A 25575-nucleotide genomic window follows, 5' to 3' on the forward strand; every position below is an offset into this window, starting at 1 on the left:
TAGTCGCTGGTCGCAGCACGCCGCATCCCTTCAGCGGGATGCGAAGACCCCGATGATGAAGCATGACACCAAGGGGCCTGGTGGTGTGTGAGGGGTATTTTTCACAACACTGAGTGTCCCCCATTCCTGAGGTGTGCACGCAGAGTAGGATTCTTCTTGTTTAATTATCAGAACCAAGGCCACCACCTGCTCAAGGACCTGAGTCTAGTGATGAGGACAACGGGGAGGATGAAGGAGTAGACCTGCACCAGCAGCTCATCGAACGCTACTTCACTTGAAGGTGGGTAACGAGGTACAACATGTACATTGTGTGGTGTGGTTGCTGTTGTTGTGAAGGGCTATGCGTGGATGTAACAGACAGGCACACGTTCAGTCACCTGTGTGTGGTAAAAGTGACATTGACGTTCCATATGTGAACGTATGCTGGACCCTATTTGTTCACACCTGCAGCCCATTGTCTAGTATGCTTGTAGTGTCTTGTGTATGTTTTGTGTAGTGTTCTGCCTGTGATGGCACAATGAGACCAGTGACTGTTGTTCTGTTGTGCCTCCCTAGGTTCTACAGACGAATCCTGCACTACATACTGTACTTCATTTGGACACATCATGGACCTTGTCTACATTGTAAATATTGCACTAAAAACGATACAGCACAAAATCTGGTGCATCAGGTATTTTATTTTGACAGTGGACATGTGATTTGTGCAGGAATATTTACATGACAGTGGGGAATGAGTAGTGAGTTGACAGTCCTGTTTGCTGAGATGCAAGAGTAGAGTCCACATGGATGTGGTGACCCAGTCCAACAGACAAGTGGCATTGCCAAGGAAATGTGGGTAAAGACAGTCCAAACAGTCAATGCAGTAGGAAAGAGGGTTTTCTTCACGTCTGGCTCAGTGACTGGACTGTGGCAGGTGCTTTGCCTCTGGAGACTCCCAGGCTCTTCTTTGGATGCCCCGTAGGTCTTTTTGGCGGTGGGGGGCCTGCTGAATGGCCAGCGGCGTCAGGGGATTCGTCCCTCTCTGTTGGGGCAGGCGAGGATGGTGCACTCTCACCCTGCGGCACTACAGGAGGGGACAGAGGTGGTGGTTGGGACACAGGCCTGTCCCTCTGCAACGCCACTTGCTGGCCCATGAGGTCCACCATCTGACCAAGGCGGTTGTCGATGGGCCTCATCAGCAGGATGAGCTCCCTTAACAGTTCATCCGACCGGCCACTTTGTCCCTGGACCTGTTGGTATGCCTCCACTACTCTGGTGAAGTGGTCCAGGGATGGTGTCCACTCCTTCCGAGGTCTGGTGGTGGCCCTGGCCCTCCCACTTGCTCTTCTGCCACGGACCTCTTGCCTCGCCACTGTCGGTACACGCACTCTCTCCCTGCCCTCCACAGTAGTTGCTGTGGGCTGGTCATCCCCTGGGACAGGGAGGGTGCTGCAGGTGGTACTGGTGGTACTAGTGGTAGTGGCGGTGGCGGTGGTGGCTGCGGTGGAGGCAGAGGCCGTGACAGCAGGGGTCTGCTGCGCTGTTGTTGCAGCAGACGTGGTGGTGGGGAGGATGGGGGCCTGTGACCTCTGTGTCTGTGGCACACCAGATGGGCCGGGCTGGAGCTCATCGTCCAAACTGTCCTGGGAGTCCACATCTGAGAGTACATGTGCCGGGGGTGGAGACTGGCTCTGCTGGTCGTTGGTGTGGTCCTCAGCAGTGAGTTCTTCATCACCTGTGGAATAGATGGGGAATGGTCAGTGTTGGGCACTGTGCAAGTGTTGTGTCAGCTGCGTATACACGACTGTCTGTACACTACACAAATATGAAGTAACCAGTAGTACAATTCATGGCAACACTGTGTATAATTTCATGGTGCACAGGAACATCATTTACTGTTATGTTGGATGTCAATGCATTGCATGCAATTGTTGCTGCATTTCAGGATGCAGGTCTCCCACACACACATCAGGAAGAGTTAGGATAGCTACCTACCGGTTAAATGAGGGTGAAGAGTGCAATGGCTGACACATGCTTCTGGGTGGGGAGGCCTGTATCCAGCTCTGCTGTGGGACAGGGGGCATGCTGGGAGTGGTAGTGCAGGCCTCCCTCCAACAGACAGACATCACAAGAAAGATTGCTACCTACCTGTTAGGTGAAGGGAACAGTGCAATGGCTAAAACATGCTTCTGGGTGGGGAGGCCTGTATCCAGCTCAGCTGTGGAACAGGGGGCATGGTGGGAGTGGTAGTGCAGGCCTCCCTCCCCCATTCAGGCCTCCTAAGCAAGATGGCTAGCTACCTGTTGTATGAGGGTGGACAGTGTAATGGTGTTTAGGAATAGCAAGGAAGTAGTTCTCAGTGTGTTGTTTGGCATTTGTTTGTACTTACCAGCCTCCGCTCCCCCGGCTACTCCTGTGAGACTCTCAGGTAGCAGTATGGCAAGCACCTTCTCCTCCCATGGTGTGAATGTTTTCGGTGGGATGGGAGGGCCACTGCCAGTCCTGTTCGCCAGCGTCCAGTTCTTACTCCTCCGCTCCTTGACAACCCTCTTGAGATCATGCCACAGCATCATGATCTCCTTCTTGGATCTTGGGGTGGTCCCTACTGCATTCACCCTTTGGACTATCCTTTCCCACATTTGTCTCCTCGTGGCTAATGGTGTCTATTGGACCAGGCTACCAAACAGTTGTGACTCTACTATTACAATCTCTTTGACCATGACTGTCAACTCACTCTCGGTGAATTTGGACATTTTTTGTGTTGTCATGGTGTGTGGTAGTTAAGGTGTTTGTGGGTGCAGGGGTGTGGGTGCAGGGGTATGGTGTTGAGGTGTGAGGTGTATTGTGTGCTGTGTGATTATGTGTGCTGGTGTAAAGGTGGTGGTGATGGTGGTGGTGGATGTGTGTGTGTGTACTGTGCTCTTTTGCCTCTCCTGTTAGATCTGGGGTATGGCCTTCTAATCTGGAGTGTTGCAAAGGATTGTGGTTTGTTTAGGGGGTGGCTTTATACTCAGCTGTGTGGGCATGTCCAAGTGGATTTTGGGTGTCAGGTGTGTTGTGGGAGTTGTCCAGGGTTTTAATTTTAATTTTAGCTGTATTTGTTTTAATTGTATGTGTGTTATGTATTTGGGGGTCATGGCTGATTTTATTTGTGCCTTGTTTGGCATCACTGCAGTGTTTTGGCATCATCCACCATGTTTTTCATGTCCCGTCCGCTGTGGTGTTTATGCTGCAGCTCTTTCGCTATTTTTCCCATTCACTCATGTGTGCGACCGCGGCAGTCGGTAACAGCGGTTCCGACCGCGACATCCTCGGGGTTATCATAATTTCCTGTGCGGTATGTCTGCTGTCCTTGCAGCGGGTTGTAGCTTTTCCGCAGCTTTTCCGACCGCCGTGGTCGATTTTTGGCCATCACCTTCCGCGTCGGACGGCTTTGCTTGGGCCGCTGCCGCCGCGGTCGGTCTTTAGTGGCGGTTGATCCTAATGTGGCCGCCGGTGTTTCCACGGTGCAGGCGGGTGGTTGGTTTCCGCCTCCATGGCGGTCGGGGTGGTTTTCCGCCCGTCACACTAATGACCCCCTAACTGTTATGGTAGTCCAGTATGCGCATATCCTGATTCCTGGGAGAACATGGGGCCCAGTGGCTAAAGCGGTGACTCCACAGCCTCTGACCTCAGGCACCAACACCATCTTCCTGCTTCTTCTCCTCACAGTGGCAGGTATATTTTATACATTTAAATGGCTGCAGGTAAAAGAAAAACAAGCCTGTTGGCACTGAGCAAATGAATATTAGGGAAGCTGAGAAAAAATTATTAGGGGAAACTGAGAATAAATGAGTATGACCAGGGACTTTTTTCTCAATAACAAGGGGCAGGAGAGACTCAGCATTGTAGGCACCATTGAGGCCATTGCCAAAATGTGATGTTTGTACCAGGACTTGAATAAAATCACCCTACACGGTTACCCAGGTTAGGAAACTGCTGCCTTTTTATTGTGGAAATATTTTCATTAACAAGGTGCAAGAGACTATTTAGTACAATACAGTATACATGAGGCAGGTTTGGCAATATCACAATCTTGAACCATATCATCAGTAATTGGGAACAACAAGGACAATTAACCATCTTCATCACTCTCACGTACCCGGGGTCCCCCCTGATTGTCTGTACTTCTGCCAGGGCCCCCACACTTTCTCCCATTTCTTGGTACACCCTCTGCTTTTGTATACAGTGTTTTCGGCCCTCTGGCACCAGTCAAGGTCCTGCTCCCATTACTCCCACAGCAGGTGTATCCGCGCTCCCCATCCCTGAGCAATATTTTGTTTTGCCACTTCTGCTGCCAGAGCTAGCCATATTACTTTGTATCTGGGCAAGTCAGTGTCCCCTTTGATCTTTAGTAGAAGCCACTTAGGCTCCAACAGGACCATCACCACCACCACCCAGACATTACCTCAATGACCCTCGTCCAGAAGGGGATGATCTCTGGACATTCCCACAGTATGTGGAAAAAGGTGCCCTCCTGCTGGCAACCCTTCAAACATAGTGACGGAGGACTCTTTCCCCATGTAAAAAGATGTGTGCTGGGGTAATATGTACAGTGAAGAATTTTCAATTGCACCAGTCGGAACCTTGCACAGATCGCGATCTCCCTAGGTCTCTGTTTCGCATCTTGTCAGTCCTCGTCATAAATTTCTTGGCCCAGGTCGACCAAACATGATCATGGGGTCGGGTAGGTTATTAGTTTACAATAGATCGTGGACGTGGGTTTCGCCAAAATGGGGTCTAGTAACAACCTGTCTTCCTTTCGGGAGTACTCCGGAATGGACAAGTCACCTGGCATGTGTGACCCAAGGGCGTGCAAGAGTCGCATATAATGACATTGTTGCCAGTGGTAGAGGTTATATTCCTTTTGCAGATAGTCAAAGGAGTGAGGGGAGTCCCCCTTCCAGATGTACAGCTGCCTTTTTTTCTTCTATGAAAGCAATGTTGTGTCTATTTTTGGATCTAATGGTAACAAACTGATCAGGAGAATATCCACCTTTTCAGTTGAAAAGAATTCAAGAAAAACTTTAGACAACAATACTGGTTTAAGAAATTCTCACAAAACTACTACATGGAAAGGACATGAAAAAATTTGCATCATTTACCCAAGCACCCTATTAATGACCTTGCTCTCCAAACATTATGAAAAAATTGTTTGCATTTTATTTGATATGCTGACAGTAATAGTAGCACTGTTTTATTCGCATATATTCATTGGCAAGGTTAAAGCTTTGCTTTTTATATTCACAATAGAGAGAAATTGGATTGTTGGTTGACTGAGATATGAGTCCTGGTCAAGCAACAGCCACAATCCCTTACAGGATTAACCACAAAAAGCCCGGCTAAATTAACATGTGCTTAACACTGGATAGCTTGGCACAAAAAGCAGTCAGGTTTAACTTATAGGCAATGTGTATAGTTTTATGCAGCACACAAACAGTTAGAGACGCCCCCAACAAGCAGTCGGCTGTCCGACTGTCACATTTCGATGCAACCGCCGGGCTGACAGTCAGCAAGTGCTCATTTACATGGTGGCTTGTGCTGTGGCCCAGAAAAAGGGCCTCAGCACAAGCAGCAGTGTAAATGAACACTTTCTTCACATGCCATGCACCTTGTGATGCATGACTCACAGTGCATGGAGGTGCATGGGGCACTACATATGCCCCCTGGGCCACTTCACAGTGTCCTACAACACCCAGGGACCCTGTTTGTTGCCCCCATAGTCCCGTTCTGACAGCCTTTGCATGGTGGTCTATCCGAATGGTGGTCTATCCGACATAAAAGGGCTGTCACAAAGGGGTATCGTAATCCCGACAGCAGTGCCTGCCTCGGCTGCCATTCATGAGATACAATGCCGAACGCCACGCCGATGCCTTTCGGATGCGGGGGTCTTCTCCCGAGCACTGAGGGTTTGAATGCCTGCATCATAATGCAGCAGTCAGACCGAAAGGCTGTCAGTCGGTCAGACCGCCAGTGCCGGCCATCTGTGGCGGTCTGACCAACATCATAATCAGGCCCTTAGTTGTTGAACTGGAGGTCAAAAATCTCCAGTGGCACGGAGCAGAGAGCTGTAGCCGAAGATAATTCCACAAGGTCAGATAACCCTTTAGCGAAGGACCGCTGTAAAGGATTTGCTGCTTCAGAGATGACCGTAGCGGAGAAACCACAAAGTCAATCAGACCGGCAATACACCTTAGGTAAATAGGCAAGCAGGTTGGTCCCTGTCTCCTACAGGTTCTCAGAGCAGTTTTGGCCAAAAGTTGCCATCAGTTTTGGGAAATGGCCATCTGGGCACCCTTAGCACCGCAACCAAGGGTCCAGGACCAGTGGGACACCTCTTATGGGGTTCAGGAGTCACACAGGCTGGTACTGAGTGCAGATTTAAGATGGTGGGAACCTTTTATGTCCTTGTGGCTCTGAACAGGAGGCCAGCAAACTAACCCTTGGAGGCAATTCTGGCAATCCTGGGTCCAGGTAGGGTTGAACAGCCGGGCTGCCCTCTGAGCTTTCAAGGAAGGTTCCAGGCAGCAAAACAGTCCTTCCAGTTATAGCAGCAGTCTGAAAGAGTGCACTGAAGAACACACACAGCAGACAGTCCTCCGAGAGTCCTTCCACAGGTCCAGTAGTGACCTGTAGAGAGGGTCTGAAGGGCCTACGTCTGGGCATACCCTGCCAAAGTAGGGCGAACAAAGAGATACCAAAGGGGATGATGGACGGAGCGCTTGAGCAAATCAAACACTCACCCCCAGTCAACTGATCTGGGTTTATTCCATCATCATTCTTTAGCTCACTTCACCACCCCAGTTCAAACATGGCCATATGAAAATCAGTCTGACCCTGTGCCTCATGGGAACAGTTCAGTCTGAACTGCCAAGCCATGTTTTCCCTGGACCGGAAACAAGCATCCTGGGACCTGTTTCTGGCTAATCAGCCGTCATCAGAGGGGTATGCTCAGACGTGAGTCCCATGCTCTCTAGGGTGAATGAATGGCATTGTTCTGCATTCTGTCCATCAACGGTTGTTTTTGCATTCTTCACCCCGAGTTGGACGGGTATGCTCAGACATGAGTCCTGTGCTCTCCATGCCACTGGAATCAAGGTATCCTGGCTGATGAGGGCTGAAAGCCCGAAACCGGTCCTAGGATTCTCCTTTCCAGTCCAGGGAGGACCTGGCTTGGCAGTTCGTGGTGGACTGTTCCCATGGGGCACAGGGTCAAGACTGATTTGCATATGGCTGGGTTCAAACTGGAATGGGATGGTGAGCAAAAAAACAATGAATTTAGACCCAGATCTCTGCACTGGGGTGAATGTATGACATTGTTCTGCATTCTGTCCATCAACTGTTGTTTTTGCATTTGTCACCCGAGTGGGACGGGTATGCTCAGACGTGAGTCCCGTGCTCTCCATGCCACTGGAATCAAGCTATCCTGGTGGATGAGGGCTGAAAGCCCAAAACCGGTCCTAGGATTCTTGTTTCCAGTCCAGGGAGGACCTGGCTTGGCAGTTCGGGCTGGACTGTTCCCATGGGGCATAGTGTCAAGACTGATTTGCATATGGCTGGGTTCAAACTGGAATGGCATGGCGAGCAAAAAAACGATGGATTTAGGCCCAGATCTCTGTACTGGGATGAATGTATGACATTGTTCTCCATTCTGTCCACCAATTGTTGTTTTTGTCTTCAACATTTTAAGTACACAGCACCCTGCTATATGGGCTACTCAGGGCCTACCTTAAGGGTAACCTGTATGTAAAAAGGGGGTGTTCAAGGCTTGACAATGGGGTTTGAATGCCATGTCGACATGACAGTTAAAAACTGCATTCTGGTTGCAGTGGCAGGCCTGGGGCATGTTTTAAGGTGCTACTTAAGTGTTGCTGGCCCACTAGTATCTTTTAATCTACAAGCCCTGGGTATATGGTATACCATTCTACAAGGGACTTACAGGGAAATTAAATATGCCAATTGGGTATAAGTCAATTTAGAATGTTTAAGGAGATAGCAGAAGCACTTTAGCACTGGTTAGTGGTGGTAAAGGGCATAGTCCTATGGCCAACTAAAACAGATTCAGCAAAAAGTGGAGGGAAAAGCCAAATTGTTTCGGGGTGACCCTGCAGAGAGGGCCTAGTCCAACAGTAAGTCATTATACAAAAAGAATTTGATCAGCACACACTAATAGTAATAAACAACTTTACAGAATGAACGTTTTACGAATGTTCCTTTATTCTTATTTTTTTCACAGGGTAGCCAACGCATTTTGTCCTATTATAGGACTTCTTCAGGGCGACAAGACAGACAACATACATAAAAAAATTTAAGATTTTGTTATTTTCCATAAATCTAAATTCAAGACATTTGTGCTCCACTTATGTACATTCTAATTCAGGTTCTATTTACATATTTTAAAAACCATTGGAAATAAGCATTTGCTAAAAAACACAAACACTACATTTTGACAGGCCATGACATTTACATTGGTGTAAGTCAATAATTTATCAACAATTGTGAAATACAAGCCATTCTCAAAAAGTGCTGGTCAATCAACTAACAACAAGTCATTATGCATTCACTCTGGAACTCATCTTTTCATTCATGCATCCATTCACTATACAATAATTCATTCTTGAATTCACCCTCCGACAGAGCCACAATAACACACAACCTCAACAACAGATACAAGATAAATTAAAATAACACAAGTTAAAAAAAGTATAAACATGATAGGCATATGCTTGTTATAACAAAGGTCAGGTGTTTGTCTTGCAGTGGTACTGTACATAGTCTATTGTTGTTTTAAAGTTCCAGCATGGCCACAACATCTATATGTCTATCTTGAAATGGGAAACAATGATACACCATGAACAACAGCATTTCATATGGTTCCCTGTTTTAGAGGAGGGGCCAACTGAGGTGAAGCACACTGCAAATATTATGAGCAGCAATAATTAGTACTGTTGGAGGTGCTGTGATATCTTCTTATGAAAAATTAAAATAAAGGAGAAAAAAAGAAAGAAAAGTGGAACTATAAATAAGAAAATGGAAAACTAAAAAAAGACACCCCAACCAGCACTGACACTAATACACATTCATCTTTAGGTGGATGTCCAGTTGTGTTTAGAAAATGCAGTAATTTACAAGAGATCCAGCGCATTATGTGTACTGAGCCATTATGCCATCATAGATGGAGGGAGAGTGTAACTGAGACTAAGACAGACCAGTGGCAGAAAAAGACTGACCCAAAGTCCCTATATGTATCTATGTGAACATATATATGTTTTTAATATGATCATTTGCATTCTTTAAGGTTTTTTTATTACAAGTTCCTAGCAGACATTTCAGTTTGTCAGATTATAAAAAGAGATTCTTGCAAGAATGATTACAGTGCAAATCTTCTGCCACTGGATTTTGTTAAATGAGGTAACCAACAGCACAATCCTTGCCTGGAAAGGTAATCCTTGAGATTCCATGTACCAAAATACCTGACTTCACACTTTCACACAGAGCAAAAACAATCCACCGTTAACAATATATTGGCTTTGACGTGTTACATAGTAAATAAATCAACCCTACTGCCTTTAATATATTGTTTCATTATAAACGGACCAGACCTATGGCATCCGAAGTACCTTTTCCTATTGAATCAATCAGGCCTATATATGTTATCATTGCCTTGTCACCATACCTGTACTGAGCTTAAACTTCCCTATAAGGCAACCATCAGGCATACAGTCTTAACATTTCAAAAGTATACAAAATTAAAGTTGACTAAACAGAATACTACCCCTCCTAAGAAAGACTAACAAGGAGCCTCACAGTGCACTTTTTCTACTCCCATATACTCCCAGAACCCTTGCCTACTTTAGTAATCTGCAAGAATCCATGTAACACAATACCTAAGTGCAGGTTTTAATAAAGATTACGAATAATCCACCCATGAAGGGCTGTTGACTGTAACATATGCTTCTAGCAATGAACTTTTAGGCCTACTGAATGCATCATAAGGTTTCATAATAAACAATCAGGCCTACAATCTTTATCATTGGCAAGCAGACCTACTATGTTGGGCATAAGCTTTCCCACAAGGCAATCATAAGGGGTACCATGAAAAAAGTACAACAATTTACAAAATGACTGTTGTCAAAACAATATACAATTCCTCCTAATAGAGTCCAATAAAGATTACTATAGCACAATTTTTTTTTTCTATGGTTTATTGCGGTTGGTCACCAAAACCAGAATTCTATCCTGCTACTGTAATCTGCAAGATTGTGTTTAACAAAATACTGACATAAAAGCTTTATGACAGTGTAAACACAATCTACCCTTAAAGGCCTATTTTACTTAACACATGCTTTTCCCAATAAGTAAGTCAGGCCTACTTGCTTTGTCACAACGTTTCTCTATGACCAGATCACACTAAATAATCTGACATTGCTGTTCCCAGTGAACTGATAAGGCTTATTTCCTTTAACATTGGCTTAACACTATAACCAGCACAGGCTTATTGAATAGAGATAAGCATAACAAAGCATTTCTGATTAGTGGAATCACGTGGAATCATCTAAAAATTCCACAAGATTACACTTGAATTACCCAAGAAGAGTATTCCGCGTTTAGTGCTATTTCTAAGCACAAAAATGCCCCTTGCATCCAAAATGGACACAAGAATTCATTTTGCGCTAAGATAAAGTGCTACATGCGACAGAACATGAACAGAGAATGAGAGCAGTCACTCATGCTTGCTGAGGGCACTCTTGGGGTAGGATTTTTCCCCAACTTACTTTTTGAATTAAGAGCTATTTTCTTAGCGCTAAGTGCACCCTTGCGTCCATTTTGGATGGGAGAGGAGCAGTTTTGTGCTGAGAAATAGCACTAAATGAAGCAGAGGACTAATAGCAGGCATGTGCGACTGCTCCCCCTCAGTAAATGTGCTCTTGCAGTAGGATTTTTCCCCCTGAATCATTCCTGATTATGGGAATAGGAGTAATTGCATAATTATCAGTAATTCTGCTTTGAGTAACATGGAATTACTGAAATCTCTGCGAGTACTTGGGTGTAATCGAAATTCTGTCTAGGCGTATTATTGAAGTGTGGATAAAAGGACAAGCCTCATTCACAAAGTTATAAAATTGTAATTTTGTGCAAAATTACAGTTGGCAAAACAATAAATAAAGCCAACTCAATAGGGAGTACTGAAAATCGTTACTGCAAAAATCGTCTACTCTAAGTGTTTTGCAAAGTAGGAGATCAACACCAAAACCCCTGCCTGCTAAAGTAATCTCTGAGAATATATGTAACAAAGTACCTGTCTATAACATGTAACACCGTGGGACAACACTCCAATATTAGTGGCCTGTTTGCTGTACAGATGCTTTTCCAATAAATAGGCCAGTCTTACTGCCATTATCATAACTTTTCCTAATAAATAGACAAGACCTATGGCATCTGTCATACCTTTTACCAGCATTTCAATCAAGCACATAGCTGTAATTACTGGCATATCCCCATACCACTGCAGGCCTGCTGCATGAAGTGTATGTGCTCTTACAGGGCAGCCATCAGGCACCCAGTCATGAACTTACAAAAGTATACAACTTTATAACTGGCCAAGCAAAATGCTATCTCTACTTAGAGAGCCTAACAAATATTCTCACAGAGCAAATATTCTTTATTCGTGGTTTGTCACTTATGGTAACCAAAACCTTTGCATACTATAGTAATTTGTAACATTCAACGTAACAAAACCCTTCTCTACAGGCTTTCATGCAGACTAATATGAATCCGCCCTTACATTGATTGATGTTAACATGTTTTCACAATAAATATGTCAGGCCGACAGCCTTTATTATACCATTTCATAAAAAACAGATCATGCTTACAGTCATGATCAATAGCTTCTCACCATAAGCAACTCAGTTCTGCTAGTTCTGCTGTATTGAGTATAAGCTTTGCCACTAGCCAAAAATGTAATAGAAACATTCTTTTCAACTAGAGCACAAAACTTCGGCCCAATGAAATCCTGTTCTTTGGAAAACCAACATGTGGGTGGAGCCTAAGTTCCTTTCCCTATTGTACTCCGAAAGCTATTTGTTGATCATGTAACATCCAGCAACAGCTAAAGCTATCAAGCCAGACCTAAGAATAGAAACAAACAATTATTTTTCTTTTGTAATATGACTCAGTAAGTTATTGCTTGCTGCTAACATCTGCAGTAAAGTGAAAATCATAAGGTCAAGTGTCTGGCAAGGTAGACACATCCTTCTAGAATTGGTGAAATGGGTGCTCACTGTGCCGGAGGACTCAAGTATTCCTCACTAACGAGACCTAAATAGGTCAGAACTGCTTTGGGGCCGCTTATGTTCTCATCTTGGAGGGGTCAGTTCGAGCTGATCTGCTCATATAGTAGCAGGACCAAACTGATTTGCATATGGCAGGTGTGTTTCTCGAGTGTCATTGTGGGTGAAAAATTATGGTCTGAAATGCAGCACCCTAACGATTAATTCAGGTATTACTCCCATTACCTCTTTGTTTCGGTAAATTGTGTACTATGGAACTAAATAATAGGGATGTATGTAATATAGAACACTCACAATCGTTGTATGTACTATATAACATCATGTTATTTTTATTTCTGTGTATACGTATTAAGAAAAGTAACAAACACATGCTCTAGAATTCTAAAATGTTAACGATGAAAACAGGCCTGAGACAAAATGTGTTTCTTCCATTTTTATCATGAAAACACCATGTGCCATGCAACATTAATTTGGGCCTTTTTTTAACAAACGTATTCAACAATCAGAATTCTTCATAAGCACGTGATGGCTGTACATGTGTGCAATGGTTTCTAAAGCATTGTTATCCATTTTTAACTAGCTGACTAGTGCAAAATCATTATATAACATTTATGGCTCCTCGTTTATGGTATTTATTTTTTTTATATTTCAGTCGGTATTTACCCATATTTTTTTTTGGCCCGCGTATCAGTATTTCTCAACATTTATTCTGAGTATTGTGAACAAATGAAGTCTAACTTGTATATGTTAACATTTATTTAACTGATAAATGTGCAATCATATTTTGATGTATTTCTAGTTTTAGCATATTAAAAAATTAAAATATAATAAAACATGTCACCCACATGAACATATTAGCATTATACCACAAACAAATGTTGAGATATGGGATCATTTAAAGAAATCTCATCCTGTGTTCAACTCCCTATGCTGTCAACCTGCACTGCTGTTGACCCGGAATTCATAAACGATAACAAAAGAAGCCCAATTATCTGTATCTATCCACTGTTAAGAAATTAATCCAGACAGTTAATACACTGCTTTCTGTCTGTATGTATCTGTGAAAATCAACAAAAATTTAACATTTGGAACCTTAATAATATTAAGAAGAGTCCAGCACATTTCCTATTAAGGAAGCTGCAAAAGGTTGAAAAAAAAAGACATTCACTGTACTTTATTTGTAACAGTGCAGGGTTTGCACTATCAGGGTCTGAGTGGATTTTGAATAAAAGGCAGGCTTGACTCACTTCTCGTGCCCAATAATAAGGAGCTGCAGAATGAAGGCACTTTTGGGCAGCTGTCTAGTGGTTTGAGTTGCTTGTAAGATTCTGGTCAGGCTATTTACAACGATACCCCACGCAAAAATAATCCATATGAAGTTTAATTTTTGGTTATGTTAATGACTTTTATACAGCGGGCAGCTACTCAGAGAGTGCCCCGGCGCTAAATGGACATAACAGCACCCACAGAGGGCTCCATGTTAAAATATCCATGTTAAAAATACAGATGAAAAAAATATTGATGTAAAAATATCGATAACAAAAAAATCAACTCCCTATACATAAACAGGTAAGTACAAAAATATCGACACAAAAATATCGATGTAAAAAATATAGAAGAAAAAATATTGACTTAAAAAAATTACTTTACTTAAATAAAATTAAATAAATAATATCAATATTACTAACAAAATAAATTACATTTAATATGTATTTTACCTAATTATAACAAATAAACTTAATTTAATAAATATAAACACAAACAAAAGTGTACATATACATATGTTTACTTAAATACATTTTATTGACTATTTTCTTTATTTAATGTATAAACATTTTAAATTATATAAAAATAAAATATACACATATATAAATAATTTAAAATGAAATCAAATATTCTATATTTATTTAATACATTACACTATAAAAAAAAATAAAAACACATTTAAAAACAAAATAAACACAATGGTAGTGAAAAAGTTGGATAGCAATGGGGTACAAATTATTATTCCCACTCCAGTAAGTGCAACAGTATGGAAAGAGCTGGATAGCAGAGGGGTAAAAATTACTATTCCCACTCCAGTGAGTGCAACAGTAGGGAAAGCGTTGGATAGCGTAGGGGTAAAAATTACTATTCCCACTCCAGTGAGTGCACCAGTAGGGAAAGCGTTGGATAGAGGAGGGGTAAAAACGTACTATTCCCACTCCAGTGAGTGCAACAGTAGAGAAAGAGCTGGATAGCGGAGGGGTAAAAATTACAATTCCCACTCCAATGAGTGCAACAGTCGGGAAAGTGCCGGATCCCACAACAATAAATAACAAAAACATCAATATTTTTATTAAATTTAACTTCCAATATGAACATCATTAATATATAAATGTAAATATATTATTATTAACAAAGATAATAAAAATCATTTATTACATATTAATTAACACTATAATATCCACAACACACACCTAAAAATAATTACACAATTACAATGAATAATTACTAATTAATTAATGGAAATTAATTTAAAAATATTTAATAAGTAATCAATAAAAAATTAATTACATACCACCCTTCACACCCTTTACCCATACTGACACCACAACACACACCTAAAATTAATTAAACAATTAACATAATAAATTATTAATTGATTAATTGAAATTAATTAACAACTAATTATCAAACAATTATTAATTAATCAATTAACACAATAATTATTCAATACATTTTATATAATTAAATTACTTCACCCCTATTCCCCTATAAACCCACAACCCGCTACGGACCACAAAATTATACTTAAAATAAATTAATAACTATTAAAATTTTAAAACATATAATAAAATGACAAACAATTCTCATTAAAAACACTAAAATACATAACATTATTAATAATTCGATATTTTTGCCAAATATATTTTTGTAAACGATATTTAAGACGTAGATATTTTTTACATCGCTATTACTTACCTGTCAGTTGATATTCTTGTCAACGATATTTTTGTTGTCGATATTTCTTCCCCATGATATTTTTGCGGCGATATTTATGTCTCTCGATATTTCTCCGTCGATATTCCTGCTCTGCATCCCACAGAGTTTGGCCTCTGAAGATTGTTGAACAAGCAATGTCTTTAAGTTTTTCTTGAAAGTGGGGAGATTGAAAGTAGTACATAGCTCCAAAGGGATTTAATAACCTCACCAGTTTAAATACTTTAATGCATGGCTTTCATAGTTCCTTTAATACAGTTCTGCAATGACGAAAACTTATTTAAAATTTGTAAACAAAATGTTTTGGAGCAACAATGAAAAACTCTGAGACGCTCTCTCACCCTAAAACTGTGGTAATTATGCAGTCTTGTTCAATGTGTCTGATTGTCACATATTCTCCTAATATCGTGCATTATAGGCCTTTGGATTAGATCAAAACACACAACTGTAATTGGTTAGTGAAGTCCTGAGTTCTCCAGCCTGTTGAAGACCGCATGTGAATACCACTAAATTCTGAATTATTATCATCTTGTATTTATTTTTATTTTTTTATTTTCTTTATTGAGAGTCATAAGAACATTCGCACAAAAGATGCATGAAAATTTACAGTGGTTCAAAGCAACAATACGTAGTTATGACAGGAAAGTATACATCCAAATCGTAACTATAAAAACAAAAAAACAATACAAAGGAGCTATTGTCCTAAAGAAGAGCGAAAGAAAAAATAATAATTGACCATTATAATCACAGTGTGATGCATCAGAGGTATCCATAAAAGCAACACCAGTAATGAGTCCAGATTCGGCTTATTTCTGGCTAAGAGTATCACCTGGTATTTATGCTGCATAGAAATGGTCCAAAACACAAAATGCTTTTATTATATTCACTTTGATCTGTTGAATCTAAGCGAATTGCATATTGTCAATAAGACAACAACAAGTACACCAGCTCATCCTTTCTTGAACTGACAAAGTGATGGCAGAAGGACAATATAGTTTGCTTTGGAAGAGTTGCTGAAAGTATAGCTGGGTTTGAGAGTGAATTTACCACCTAATTGCCTGCCCTACGACTCTAGAAAGATACATAGCAATTATGAATATGGGAATGTTTCACCCAGCATGAGCAATCTTCATGTCGGCAACTTTCTACCAGGTTTCACTACCAAATATAAGGCCACAAATCTGCAACAAAAGCTGGTCCTAGCCGCACGTGCAAAATCCACATTTTAGCCAATTGTACTTTCACATCTTTCTATATGCTGGTTTCACCCTCCCTGTTCGTTTTAGCAGTTTCAATGGGATCTGGGTGTTCCTCACAAGATGTTCTTGATGGGGTTATTACCAAAAAACATCAATATTTAAATATTGGCATGCCAAAATATTATGGCCAAAACATAGACCGCCAGCATATCATGAAGATATAAGAAAGTAAAGGTTGCAATACTTGACTGTACATATATGTACCTTGAATCTCTCTCTAACAAAACCACTGAAATTCACCAGGCACAGCTATAATTATAGGCTTGTACACTCACATATTACACCACTCATGAAATGTTCAGTGATTGCATTGATAACAACACTAATGGCATCTGAATTGACATCATTAATAACAACAACGTACATGTCAAGGGCAGAAGTTATAGCTATATAAGGGACGTGGTTTTGTTAGTTTAAAACATTAACGGTTAAGGGGACATGGTTAGGTGAAAATGGCAGTTAAAAGTTACGTATTAAGTAACTGGCATTTCCACATAACTTTGTCTACTTAACCTTTGTATTTTTCAGTGACGTTTTAAGGTTTTTTAATGTAAATTAAGATATTCTTACAATTACCAACAATAACAGCACTTTAACCTTTGCTTTTTTTCAGTGAATATACACACACACACACACCACGCACACACACACACACAGTCGTGGCCCGTGGTCGGAGTTTCGGTGGGGCAGAAAGGCGGGGCAGGGGAGGGGCACGATTGGGTCTGCTAAAAACCGGAATATGGATAATTGGAGGTAAGAAAACAATTTAATAAATACAACGAATTTCGTAGTGCGCGCTGCATCGCAAACTGTATGCAGCGCCCGCAAAGAAATTCGTTTTATTTATTAAATTGGTTACTTACCTCCAATTATCCATATTCCGGTTTTTAGCACCCCCACCCTGCCCCTCCCCCGCCCGCCTTTCTGCCCCACCGAAACTGCCTCCACGGGCCGCGGCTGCACACACACTCACATATCTGTAAGGCACAATAGTGTATGTGGAGGGAAAATGAGCAAATTGGTCAATTATACTTCCCTTTACATACGCACAGTCACAGGAGTCTTCTAGTCAATATTTTGGGATGTCGATATTTTTGTTCTCAATATTCTGACATACAACCCTTGATAGCCATTCCTTTTGTTACCCATATTTGATGAAGTCCAGTTAATTTAACACAAACCGAAATCACCTCTCAGGTTGGAAATCACTTATATCTAATGATTGTTCAACTTTGAATGTAAACATTTCACCATCAAAAGGTCTGGTGTATGAATGAATAAGTTTTAGCTGTCCATGTAAGCTTGAAATAATTAATCGGAGATTGAATAGAGGTTGTGTGCTCGCAGTTAGACAAATTTCAACCTTTACCATAAGCTATCTTTTGTAGATGTCTTTTGTTGATCAATTACTAGGACAAGTTTGGTTTTTCGAGCTTCCTCTGACTATCACTGGGCCAGGTATTGGCCCATATGCGAATGAAACTTGAAGTTTTTGTAGTAAAATATATTCAGATATTCTAGAAGTGCTTGATCTTAGAGTCAGGGTAAAGGAAAATATACTGGGGCCATGTGTGATTTGTGTACAAAATGGAAGTGATTCTTCTTCATTTGAATAAGAGGTATAAGCTGCTCATTCAGGTTTTCCTCGATGCATGCTGGGATTCAGGGTCCTGTTTAACTGAATAAAACTAGAACAAGCTACGGAATTCAAAGAAATACCTGGAATACTCCAGTTTGGAACTGAGACAATTGAGAGCGCTAGCCTATTCAAGAGAGGTCTTCAATCCCAGTGTTTACCACAGGAATTTGTTCAGTGACCATTTCTGGTCTCTTATTTTTTGCAAAGCCATTTTATTTCTTGTACGCAAAATAGACATAGATAATAGTGATTATGCTTGCACCTATTGAGTTACAAACCCAAATTCCAGCATGTTATTATGGTGCCAATAGTGTACCAAGTAATCAATCGATGATGACATGATTGATTTTGCTGAATATTATGTTTTTTGCCCCGACTTTTATTTCTTCCTGTATGTTGGCTTTACACCTGGGACCTTTACAGATATTTCCATTAACACACTAGTGTCTCTCACAGGCACCACTTTATAGCTATTCTTGCTGTCACGTATGTTTGTAGGGCTCAGTTTGCAGCACAGACCTTGTTTAAAGTAAACATAAATCACCCCAAAAATAGTGATGTCTTCTATGTAGTGGATACTCAATCTCAATGGGTACAAATCTTAACATATGACTCACAAATGATTTTGTAAAATGATATGCTTTTGAGTATGAGTATTCAAATCCAAGTGAATGGTTGTAACATGCATTTGGCACAGATAAAACAAAAGCAAGTGTGTGTACCTGTGTGATGCAAATGGACAAATAGACAACCTTATTGGTGGGACAGCAGTGGCGGGTCCTCCGCTAAGGCAGAGGAGCGTCGCTCCACTGCTGCAAAGCAGTGCAAAAAGAACAAATATAATGACAATAACTTGAGGTTATTCTCATTGTATTTGTTCCTGCTGTGCAGCTTTGTGGGCTGGGGTTGAGCTCCTCTGCTCTCAGAGCAGCGGAGGAGTGGTTTGCCCACTCTTAAGTGCACATGACAGTTTGACCGGCCCTCTCGGGCCGGTCAAGCATTCATGCGCACTTTGCATGTTCTCCATGCAGGCTGCATTACAGCCTGCATGGTGAACAGGCCCAGGCCCCCATTCCCTGGATGAGCACTGAACCACAGCAATCAGACCAATCACAATGCTGCATTGCAGCGTTGTGATTGGCTTAGGGGAAGCAACCTGGCTTCTTCCTGTTCCGGCCTCGGAGAGGAGAGACTGAGACGACGTGGGAGAGAGCAGAAGAGTGGCAAGAAGTTACGTTTTTTTCATTTTTTCATTTTTTTACATCAATCCCCCCCCCCACACCTACCCACCGGACTGCCTCACCACTCCTGATCGTTCCGGCCGCTACTGTGGGACAGATGTATTTAATAGGAGTGGCTTGTTTCTTTCACCTCTGATTTTGATAACCTCTTAGAGGCCTTTATTTCACCTCTATTCCGGAAGCCTTCGACCAAAAGTTTCTACCAAGACTACTTAATGTTGCAGGATGGCCACAGTGCAGATAATCTCAGTTCTTGTGGGCAAAGAGTTTTAAAAAAAACATTTTAGTGGCATTTAACCAATAGAACTGTCATATGTCAATTTGTCTAGCAAATCAAGTATACATCATGTCCCTTACTATAAACAAGAAATCTCGTCTGACGTACATTTTTTCTATTATATGGCATTCCCTCATAATGAATCAACACCTTTCTGTGACCTAGAAGGCAGGTAAAGTATGATATTTCGATATTGGCACCAATCTCTGCATATTTTCTGATGTTTATGTGGGCAGCCCCTAGCCTGGTATTCTGGGATCTCCAATGAGAGATGGTAGTCTATCTCCTTACGCCATACATCAGAGATGGCAGTGATTATTTCTGCCATTTCTTAGCAATGTGCCATTTAGCAAATAGAAAACCAATCCATAACAGTGCTAAGTTATAGCAATTTGAATCAATACCATTTGTTGTGTGTAGTAACGCGATTTTCGGGTCACATGGCATTTTCCACTTCAGTACCTCCTCAAATGCAGTTTACACTACTCCCAAAAGGGTTTAATTTTATCACATGTCATGATGTGTGTATGAGGTTTTCCATTTTTTTAAGGTAAATCTGGTGCTTATAGTTTAACTGGAATAGTCTAAGTTGTGCTGCAATACTGATTCGCATGGAGCCATTTCTGGCTCCGGCCATTTTTCATCTGCCAGATCCCCCAGGCCGTCCTCCCATGTCTGTCTCAACTTGTCAAAGGGGTCTGGGGCATTAATGATAGATGCACCAGGAGTATCCTATGCCTGTCAGTTCTCCCACAGGTAGCTTTGGTTTGAATGGGTTCAGCTCCATAAGTTCTAGTTCTTTATTCAAGGAGTTGTGGGGTTATTTTATGGTGCAAGTGGATGGATCCGAATAATTTATTGAGCTTCTATTCCCCTCAGTATCTTCAAATGGCACATCACCATTCTTAGCATAACATCTACAACTGTGTTCCATGACTGAAACACCAGCAGGGTCTACAACTGGCCCAGCACCCTCCCCTGACACATAGGAGTTTTGCCTGTAAAGTTGTTCTTACAAACCAGATCTTTGAGAGTGTTGTAACATATTTTGAAGTCAGTGTGGGAAACGGAAGTGAGAGGGGGGTAAAGACTCCCTTCATAACGTAGGTATAGCACTTGGGTACCCACCAGGGCCCGTCTCTCAGTTGTGGACAGGGGGTCTGCTTGAGACTCTTAATTGCATTCATTAGTTATAATTAGGTTTGCCTCTCTCATGTATCATATATTATTGGATGCGTAGATCAGTCCCTCATAGGTGGACTTAAAACATGTTATTGAGGTTATTCTTGGGAATTTCTGATTTCAGGGGAAACTATAAATTTGATAGAATAGTCTCAGAAAAGCAATCATCGTAAATATGGCTGCCATCTAGTATTAAAAGCAGAGAGGGCCAGAACATGATTTCAGTTCACAGTTTATGTAATTGTGACTGCATATTTCTCTGCCACGACCCTGTTTTCAAACTTGCACACTCCTTGGAAGATAAACCCCTCTTTGGCACGTGCAAGTTTCTTGCCCATCCTAGCTCTTGTTGCACCCCACCTACTAGATCAATTGGATTTGGAGTGTCCTGGGTTCAGAAAATGCTAGGCTTTGTAGAAGTATAAGAGGTTTGTCAGCATACATAGACAATCAGTCAACTACACCTGGGACCTATCAAGTTCTTCTTTAAGATCAGCCATAAAGAGTGCTATAGGATAATACGGCCTATCAGCTAGAGTAAGTGGATATGCTGGTGTTAAATATTGTGTATAGTCGCTTGACCTGGCCTAAAACCGCATTGGCCCAGTCAGACCAATGATTGGATCACGTGTGTTAGTCGGCTGGCAAGAGCCTTGGTGAAGATTTTAACCCTTCATTTGGCAGAGATAAAGGCTGAAAGGAAAAACAACTATCAGTGGCTCTGGCTGGTTTATGTTTCACTAATATTTTGGACAGCCGCCGGTCAGGCGGCATCTCTCCTTTAACAATGGTACAATGTTGCAGTGTCGACCAAACAACACTGTGCCCTTCTGGCACTCCTTATGAGACACTGTCTCTGGCGGTAACTCAATTGTAATCCGTACAAATCAAATAATGTAATCAACAACCGTTTATCATTAGTCCGAATGATAATATGTTTATTTCAAAGATTCATGTGGATCAATTTGCTGTGACAGTCAACGTTTTTCTTCAAGTAATACATTTTCAATAAAACTAAATGTTGCTTCTTCATTTGATACAGACTCAAATTGCGATATGTACATCCCTATGCATTTCGGGACTCATGCCCTTCATCAGGGGATAGACATACGATCTGAACGTGAAAAAATATATATTGTAGTGTGGTGTTCAGGTGTGGATACTTTTCCACTTAGCTTTAGCAAGGAGAGATAAGCATGCTTGAGGACAAAAAAGTGCTTCAACTGTGGGCAATCAGTGGAACTGATTGTGGTGTGATAACAGCGTGCTATATTAACTGCCAGTATGGGTAAGTACAATGTATAACGGTTAGTGAAACGAGGAAAAATTAGGAAAAAGATGCGAAACAGTATAAAGGTGTTGCGCGTCGAGATGCGGTGTGATCAAGCAGAATGCCATCTAATTAACATGTGCCCTGAGGTAATTGAAATTTCTATGGTCAGGTATGTCCCCTAACGAGTACCCCATCGTCTCCATGTACGAGTTAAAAGTGCATGTAACTTCCCTCCGCAACCGAATCTAAAGACGCAAATACATTTGCGTCCAACGTTAACATGTCCTCTATCAGATCCACCATGAATGGATCGATAATTCGGTTCCTAAGTATGCCGTGCCACCGTCTTTACATAGTGCACTTTCACGTTTTCCTGGCTCTTCCGAGTTAGGCCCTGATTCCTGCCATTGAACCACTTTCTGTCTCTGTCTCTGAAAGTTGCAACGTGGAGATGAGATGCATCCCTGACCTCTGCCTTACTTCCTGCCAAGTGAAGCGGTGCCTGGCTCGGCCTGGCCTGCCTGCCAAACAGTATTTCGCCTTCAAGTTATCAGTGTAGCCAGCTCAGCCTCCTCGAAAACACATTCCTGTCTAGTGATATAGGTAAACAGCTCCCCGGCTGCAGAGCAAAGGGCCAAGCCTCCCTGTCTCCTTCATGAAATCCAAAGCTCCCGTTACCATGGTAGACCCATGGCCCTGCACATTGCACTTAGACACGTATGCTTTCTGTATAGAATAGCCTCTGCCCGAGAGACCTTTTACTTCAGATTACGCCTACCTCAAATACAAGATAGCAGACATGTTATAGGAACAGGTCGGTCTGACATGCCAGACGTCTGTCTTTTCTACTAGGGCTAAAAGTCAGACCCTTAGCTTTCTCCAGGTACACGTCAATCACACGTCATACCAGCTGCGCGCGCACCCATGTTAACGTTTTCAGCTGACTCTGCAAAATTCTCTGTGTATCCACCCACTTATGACACTTTTCTGTGACGTTTCTAGTACACGCCTCTGTGCACACCCTTGATCACGCCTCTTTGCTACGCACATGTGTTCTTATCATATACATTTCACTTGTCACGCCTACTGTATTCACCGCCGTTGTGTCATTTTACTATATATGTCATGTACCGCTAATAAATCGTTGACATCTTTTTGCCATCATTGCATATATCCCCGAACCCTTGTATTGATGGAATTGATTTCCATGACTCGAGTCATTCTGAATTAAAGCCCTTAAAGACTCGGACACCCCGGACTCTGCCTCTCATTTTTATTGAGCTATTCTTTTACTTGTAATTATGCGGAAAATAAGTATACGGTAAATTATATTTACCACATAATTTGGCGCCCGAATAGGGACCCCTCCCCCAGCCCACGCGCCGGAGATGTGTCGCAGGCCTTGCCCCCTACCACAGCCGTGACGGACATCTATGCGCATCTGCAGGATTTCCTGTATCTCCCTCAGGCCTACGGAGGTGACGGAGACTGCGATCGACATCCAGACGAGGCGGTGAGGAGTGCGGAGGATCCCGACCAGAGCCCAGCCGAGAGAACAGTGTCCGAGGTGTCCAGAGGCCCACCTGTCCGAAGCGTCGAGGCGCATGCGTAGTGCGCAGCAGCAGTGACGTCGTAGCGGTCCAGTCCAGTCGAGTTTCCGAGGCTTTCCGTTCCGTGCTTCCCGGTGAGTACCGTTGCTGGGGACGCATCAAGACGGGTACATTAATTTGTATCCGGTCAAGACGGGTTTGGGTACACAGATCCGGTCTGCACTGTTTTAGCAGTGTATCTGTGCTGTTTAGCAGTACATCGAGTAATTCTAGTATTCAACGGTTCAGTTTTGTTTTCGTTATAGAATTTGTGGGTAGTCAATATCTGTTCGAAATGTTTCAATGTGTTTAATGTCGTGGTATGAGTGATTGTTTGCATATTTTACTGTGTTCATTGTGTTTTACGTCCACTTTAGAGGTAGCAATGCCTTTGTTCTCGAAGTTACGACAGATAGGAACTAGGAAAGGGATACTAGAAGAAGCAGTTCCCATCCCACCTAGGGATACTCCTGGACATTTTATGTACCACAAGCATGGCTTAGATGCCATACTGTACTTAGACTTATGGGTGGATTACACCAAAGACCTGGCAGAGAATCAGAGATGGCCCGTTACAGGGACATGGGATGCCGAGTGCATCATGAGAGTAGAGGAAGCGTTATGGAAAAAGAAAGCCAGACAATCACAGAAAGATGCCATTGAATTGTGGCGTAAAGAATCACATAGACGGACAGAGAAAGCACTCAGAAAAGCAGAAAAGAGTAGAGAAGATTCCGAAAGACCTAAAGAAAAAGATCTACAAGAAGAGGGACAGCGAGTAAAAACTGAACAACAAGAAAGACAGAGTAATGCTCTTATAACAGGACTGTATCCAGTTTTGGCCGAGGGCCGAGGGCCCAAAGCAACTTCGGAAATACCGACTGATCTGCCCCCTCCATTGGTTCCGACCAAAGTACATCATAAACAGACCGCAGCAGATAGTTTCCTTTCTTCCTATCTAGATGGGGAAGCTCCCGCATACGCTACTATGCCCCGACAACTGCCACTGCTGGTCCCTGCTGGTCAGTCCACGACCCCCCCCGTCATCCACTTCCCGCACCTAGTGTCACTTCCCCTGCTGGTCCCATTACTCTTGGTCCTAATAACCCTTTTGGTACAGATGCGACTCGGAGTCAGTCGTCCCCGATAAATATTCCACACCCGCACCCATTGACATCAAGTCATGCTCATGGTTCCGCCTCAGGAGGCGCTTCAGGAGGTCCCTATCATACCCCGCCACCCTTACGTCGGGTAACAATGAGAGAAATAGCCATGTCGCGTACACCCAAAGCAAGCCTAACCGATTATCTTAAAGAGCCCCTAGCAGATTGCAGATACGACCCGGTACCTGGTAAGACAAGACCCATGGCGTTAGCCTCATTACGACTACGTCGTGTTACAGATTATCTGATGTTATTACCAGACATGCCAGAACATCTAGACAACATATATCATTTTGTTAGAACGGGTGAAGGGCAGAAATGTGTTCGCGAAGCTATGGCACACGAGAAAGTTGAGACAAAGGGTTTGATAATGCGATTTCTGATTAATAGTTTGATAAGGGTCCTGGACCAGCCAGGTTTCTCGCAGGAAGAGATGGAGGGCTTGTCGAGATGGAGTCAGAATATTGCCGAAGGCAAACATGACAAAGAGAAATGTATAGTGGCCATGACTAGAAAGATCCGTAAGGAGATTGTAGCGATACATGCCGGACGAGAGACTGACCAGCCCCTCGAGTCAGACGACAAAGCCACCTCAGAGGAGGAAGAACCAGAAGATTCAGCAAAGACCTCACTTCTTATTGTAGACAATGGATTCCCCAATA

The 25575-nt window shown here is 42.4% G+C and overlaps 1 protein-coding gene across 1 annotated transcript; it reads right to left on the reverse strand.

Annotated features, from left to right (window-relative positions):
- Nucleotides 1–881: 881 nt before the first annotated feature.
- LOC147690154 (uncharacterized) lies at nt 882–25024 on the reverse strand. The gene is made up of 2 exons (XM_086939463.1): nt 24997–25024; nt 882–1714 (listed from the first exon to the last, which is right to left on the reverse strand). Exons 1-2 carry the CDS (start codon nt 25022–25024, stop codon nt 882–884), a joined length of 861 nt encoding a protein of 286 aa, XP_086795589.1.
- Nucleotides 25025–25575: the final 551 nt, after the last annotated feature.

This window comes from Lissotriton vulgaris, chromosome 9, assembly GCF_964263255.1.
Source record: "Lissotriton vulgaris chromosome 9, aLisVul1.2, whole genome shotgun sequence".
Taxonomy (NCBI): Eukaryota; Metazoa; Chordata; class Amphibia; order Caudata; family Salamandridae; genus Lissotriton; species Lissotriton vulgaris.